The sequence below is a fragment of the Aegilops tauschii genome, chromosome 3 (genome assembly GCF_002575655.3).
Source record: "Aegilops tauschii subsp. strangulata cultivar AL8/78 chromosome 3, Aet v6.0, whole genome shotgun sequence".
Taxonomy (NCBI): domain Eukaryota; kingdom Viridiplantae; phylum Streptophyta; class Magnoliopsida; order Poales; family Poaceae; genus Aegilops; species Aegilops tauschii.
In genome coordinates this window covers 618289100-618295269 of record NC_053037.3, presented here as the reverse complement: position 1 = coordinate 618295269, position 6170 = coordinate 618289100, and the positions used below count along the sequence as shown (strand labels likewise).

Below are 6170 nucleotides of genomic sequence, written 5' to 3'. Positions count from 1 at the left end.
ACTGCAACTGCATGGCCCAACGCCACAACAACTGGGGCTGGAAGGATTGTCGATCAGTTGCATGTCAATCACTAGAGTTGCAACTGCAAGTATTTTAACCCGACAATAACTGCATGGGCATAAAGTAAAACTAGGGTCGGGAGGGGTAGGGGTTTCCGGGCCAGTTGCATGTCCATCAGTAGACATGCAACTGCCAGCATTATAACCAAATTGCAACTGGATACGGGAAGGAGTTCATCGGCTGCAGTTGCATGTCTACCACCAGACATGCAACTACATGCACTACAACCCGACCGCAATTGCATGCGTTGTAACCCGACTGCAACTGGGATCGGGAGGAGGGTTCCCGGGTCAGGTGCTTGTCCACCACTAGACATGCAACTGCAAAGGACATGCAACTGCAAATGTTGTAACCCAATTGCTACTGCAGTGGATACAAAAAGACTGCAAACTGGTGGTCGAAATTGGTGTTGTTGGGCCAGTTGCATGTCCACCAATAAGCATGCAACTGTAAGTGTAGTAGTCCGGTTCCAACTACATGGGTACAAAGTGACCACAGTTGGGGTCTGGAGGGGGCTATCTAGCCAGTTGCATGTCCACCACTAGACATGCAACTCCAAGCATTAAAACCCGACTGCAGTTGAATGTGCACAAAATCGACTGCAAACTGGGGATGAGAGGGAGTTTGTCGGGTGCAGTTGCATGTCTACCACTAGATATGCAACTACATGCATTGCAACCCGACTACAATTGCATACATTGTAACCCGACTGCAACTGGGGTCGGGAGGAGGCATCTCTAGCCAGTTGCTTGTCCACCACTAGACATGCAACTGCAAATGTTGTAACACAGCCGCAACTGCAATGGATACAAAATGACTGCAAACTAGTGGTCGGGATTGGGGTTGTCGGGCCAATTACATGTCCACCAACAGGCATGCAACTGCAAGTGTTGTAATCCGATTGCAACTTCATGGGTAGAGAGTGACTGCAACTGTGGTCGGGAGGGGCCTGTCTAGCCAGTTGCATGTCCACCACTAGACATGCAACTGCAAGGATTATAACCCGACTTCAACTACATGTGCACAAAAGCGACCGCAACTAGCCCTGTGTGGGTTGTGGGGTCCTCCACGGCAGCGGGGATGGAGTCTCTTGCCTGTGGTGTTGGCTTTGGTCGCTTAGGCGGCATTGTCATCGACTAGGCTGGTTCACGACCTTGGGGCTGACATGGAAGTCAAAGCGGCAGCTCCGTAGATCACACATGAGAGGATGTTGGCTTTCGTTTCTAGGGGCTCGGGTCAGTGTGGACGTCAGAGCGGGGGCTCCGAAACCAGTGTCATCCTTATCACTTAGGTGACGGTGTTGTCGACTCGGTTGATGTGCAGCCTCGGCGCTAGCGTGTGCTTTTGTCGCAAATGTATCAATTTTCAACCAGTTTCATTATAAACTAGTGAATTCTCTTCCCAGAGCCCCTCCCCTGCTAGTTACTTGAAAACATAAAGGACAATGCTACACTTACGTACACCTCCTACGTACTCCCTCCATCCGGAAATACTTGTCATCAAAATGGATAAAAGGGGATGTATCTAGATGTATTTTAGTTCTAGATACATCCCTTTTTATCAATTTTGATGACAAGTATTTTCGGACGGAGGGAGTAATTACTGTTACGCACTGGTTATTTAAGTTTATTATACCTAGGTTTACCTAGGTGTAGCATTATTTGAAACATAAAATACAAATTCACTCTCGATTTTACAGTACCAGCAAAAGGAAACCGTACAATATGCGGTAAACGTTAAAAAAAAGCTGGATCGATTAGGTTCCAAAAGGCGTCCTTCATGCATGTATTTCCGGACAAGGCCAATTCTTACGACACCAAATATATTGCGGTGCTCGTGATCTTATCGAAAATTGCTCTACGCTTATTCCACAAGAAGGCTGCTGTTAATTAATGCTCGATCGGACTGGACCTGGAACGCGACGGATCGAGGTCGATGCATGCGCGCCAAAATTCCACCGCAATATCTTGAAGCAGGATGACACCCTTACACGCCTGGGGCCATCAATCACGCCAAGATTTTTGAGGCCACGCCGTGGAATTCCAACAGCAAATACGCAGTAGCATCCAGAAAAATATCGGCTGGATTTTGGCTTGGATAGAGACGGGCCGGAAAGCTTGACCCGTCCCACATGCATCCAGAAGAAGATGACGTACGGGTCTAGTGCATTCCCCCAACCCCAAGCCGGCTTCTCGGACCTGACGATTCCACGCTTCAGGATTAGTTTGTTATGAAAGGAATCGGCGGTCTGTATGAACGACTGGCGTGTGGTCTAAACAATACTGCTCCAAACTGTACGACTGGCTGTTTCCGTTGTTACTACTACTTGAATTCTGCGTAAGCTTCAGAAATTTGACCAACTAGTCGTGCAATCGGTGCACGTACGTGATTTGGACGTACTACTGCTTTTACCCGGCTGCCTCTGTTTCTTAGGAGCGCAGAGAAAGACGAGAAATATTAACGATGTTGCTAGCTCTCGTCTAGACGAGATTAAAGAATTCTCATCTAGCTCCTACACCATTTCGTTTTATGGGGAAAATGCTTGCCCATTTTCGTTTGATAATCAAATGATCTGCTCCCCGTTTCATAATTCTTATCGTGGTTTTAGTTTAACGACAACAATTATGGCACCACGACAAAAATTATGGAACAGAGAGACTAGTAGTAGTTAAATGAGACTGTTAGTTTTCATATAGATGAGAATTAGCAAATCCAAAATATGAACTGGTTCATAATAAACTCGTAGTAAAATCCACACATGAATATATAACCCGTTTGATTTGATCCACTTTATTTCATTCCATGTACGTATTGTATACACGTATACAATGCAGCATCACGTGCTAGCTTTTATTCAACAGCATCGACCAGTCTGAGCTCACTCGTAGCTAAGCTAGCCTCTTATTCTTATCATAGCAAGCTAGCCTTTGATCGACGGATACATAATCTAGTCGCGGCAGTCGACGAACTGGTAGTTGACGTTGAGGTGGCCCTGCTGGTACCCGATCCCGTTGGTGTCGATCTTGGTGAAGACGGTGTCCCAGTCCAGGTCCAGCCCGCCGTTGGCGCACTGGTCCACGATCCTCGCCGTGATCTGCGCCCCCGTCGCCGGGTTCGTCACCCGGAGGCACTTGCCGCACGCCGCCTGCCCGTGGGCGCCGGCGGGGCCGCAGAACGCCGTCCACCCGTACTTGGACCGCCACGACAGCGGCTTGCTGGCGTCCCAGGTCGCGCAGTAGGCGCTCACCGCGGGCGCGCCCAGGTCCCAGTTGTTCTGCGCCGGCCGGTAGTAGTGGTACGTCGCCCGCACGTTGGTCGCCTGCTGCGCCGTGGCGGCCGCGGCCGCCGCGCACAGCAGCGCCGCCACCAGCATCAGGCGTGCGGCCATCGTCATGATCAGTGACAACCTGCTATAGCTAGTTTGTGTGTTTGTGACGTGTTGCTAGCTGAAACTGGATGGGATGGGAACTGCTCTTTCGCGGATGATGAGTTTATATAGGATGGGATGGGAACTGCTCTTTCGCGGATGATGAGTTTATATAGAGATGGGAGGGACGGACGCGGCGTCTCACATGTTATGTTGGCATAACTTTTCTTCTCTTCCTTGTGGAAATCTACAAGCTTCCATGCATTTTCCACAGACCGGAAGTCAGTTGCATGCACTACTCACAACCACGTGGGTACTCTTTAACTAGTTCTGCCACCTAGCTTGTCAGCTCTCGCAAGTGTCACTTTCCACAAATCTGTGCGGTTGTAGTTGCAAGCCACATTAATGGTAGAAGAGAAATATCTCCTGCGTGGAGCAAGTTCTCATTTTCTCGGGAAAGAAAAGGATCCGATTTATTAAAGAAATCATAGAAAATACAAGACATCTCAAACATAACAAAAAAATACATTGAGGTTCCTAGACCATCAACAACCACTATTGCCTTCAGAACGAGCAGGTGATGCGCCGCTATCGCCGCTCCCCTACCTGAGCTGGCTTGACCTTGTGAAGACAACCGGAAAGTCTTCGTGCACATGCCTCTAAGGACCAGCGCCCTGGAACCACAATTATCACCGTTGAACTCCTCATAGATCTGAAGCACCTGATGACGGTGTCCTAAATTAGTGGGTCTACACCACGTGGGCCCGCCATTGTTGGGCAGAGCCGACGACCGAAGAATGGGCCACGCATGCCCTGGCCCGCAGCGTACTCAAGATGTAATGCTCTGAAGACTTGGCGTACACTTCAAGGCGTATTTAAATGATCAGCATGTTATCCCTAGTTGTAGTTAACATACTTGTAAGTCTAGATACCCCGGTGCCTACATAAGCCGAGGGGTTTAGTCTGTAGAGGCAAGGTTTTTAGACTAAAGCTTATTTATACGATCTCGAGGTAGATCATCCTGTACTGTGTACCCCATAATCAATACAAAACAAGCATGACGTAGAGTTTTACCTATTAGAGAGGGCCTGAACTTGGGTAAACTATCGTGTCCCCCTTTGTCCTGTTACCATAATGCCAAGATCACTAGCTCAAGACCCCCTATCCGAGATCTGCCGATTTTAGCACCGACATTTGTGGCCCATGCAGGTCCGATGTGTGGTCATGAAGGAGCGATGAGATGTCGCTTGACGATCAGATCCATGACGATGTACCCCTTACGTCCGAAACACAAGGCCTCGGTTCAACCGAAGCCCAGGAGCACCTTGGAGCACCTGCTCGTCGTTAGAACTGAAAATCCGACGAAATAGAACTGGCGATTGGACCCTTGGCGGAGACTTCGGATGTAGCCGAAGACACCCATACGGTCTCCGCCCAAGAAACGGTTCAGCACTCGAATAGATACGATTGTGATCAGATGGGCCAAGCCTGGAGGCTGGAGCTCATATCCAAACTCGCATCCAGATAACGCGGTTAACCCAATCACCCAACCTCGCGAGTATCTTCCCAGGAAACCGGCATTGAATCAGCTAGAATCAAAATTTTGGTCCCACCCACCGCCCACATTGCGTATCGTCCCAATAGTTTAGGGTCGATAAATGCCTGGGGATCTCGATCATGTCATGCAAAAGCCCAACGAAACAGTTCCACAGTTTTGGATGCGATTTTCGTTTATTAAGAACAAGATCCCGAATTGCTGTGACACAGAAGCACTGGGGCTTTCCGCTCAAGACGAAGGCATCTCTAACGTCTTAGCACGGAGACGTGTCAGAACGTTCCAAGAGCTATCATACATCGAATCAAGGTATTGCATACTGAAATAGCCCTGATAGTAGAGAAGGAACAAAAGGATTCAATCCAAAGACTTTTCAAAAATCCTTATAGACCACGATGCGACAGAATAAGCGTGGTGCGGGTTAGGAAGACACCCAACCCTCACGCATTTCCTATTCGGCTCCTTCAGCGCCCGTTAACGTGCATTTTGTTAACTAGCCCTGAAGGCGCTCTTACTTGGGCCGGCCCATTTTATTTCTATAAACTCTCGCAAAAGGTGTAGGCGGCAAGCTTTGAACTTGCAATTAACCATTGGAAGGGAAGCCCGCTAACCACTAGGACAAATCACCCATTTGGGTTTTTTTCTATATTAGCACGATGTTTTTTCCAGACGTTTTTATTCAGTTTTTCTTTTTCTTTCTTTTCCCTTTGTTTCCTTTTTCTTCAATGCGCGGATTCTTTTCAAATTAAAGATTTTTCTTCAACATCGATGAACCTTTTTCAAAATCTGTGAATTTTTTTTCAAATTAGTGAACTTTTTTTAAAAATTGATGTTTTTTCCAGATTTGTAGACTTTTTTAATAAATTTGATGAAATAATTTTCAAATTTGATGAACTTTTTTCAAATCAGTGATTTTTTTAATTTGATGAATTTTTTTAAAATTCGATGATTTTTTTCAAATAAATGAACTTTTTCTTTAAATAAATGAACATTTTTCGAAATTTATGAACTTTTTTTCAATTCGTGAACTTTTCTTAGAATAATTTATACTGGTCAAGTGGTTTTGGTGCCACGCTGTCTTCCATGCAACAATCAGAATTGCTATTTTTATACGAGCGCCACCAACCTTAACCGGTGCTTAAAGCGCCCGATAGGAGGTCCCCAACCCTCAACCCCCAGTTGGGAAC

The 6170-nt window shown here is 47.1% G+C and overlaps 1 protein-coding gene across 1 annotated transcript; it reads right to left on the bottom strand.

The window, feature by feature from the left end:
- Positions 1-2826: 2826 nt before the first annotated feature.
- On the bottom strand, positions 2827-3597 carry LOC109760491 (wheatwin-2). The gene has a single exon (XM_020319302.4). It carries the CDS (start codon positions 3453-3455, stop codon positions 3009-3011), a length of 447 nt encoding a protein of 148 aa, XP_020174891.1. The 5' UTR covers positions 3456-3597; the 3' UTR covers positions 2827-3008.
- Positions 3598-6170: the final 2573 nt, after the last annotated feature.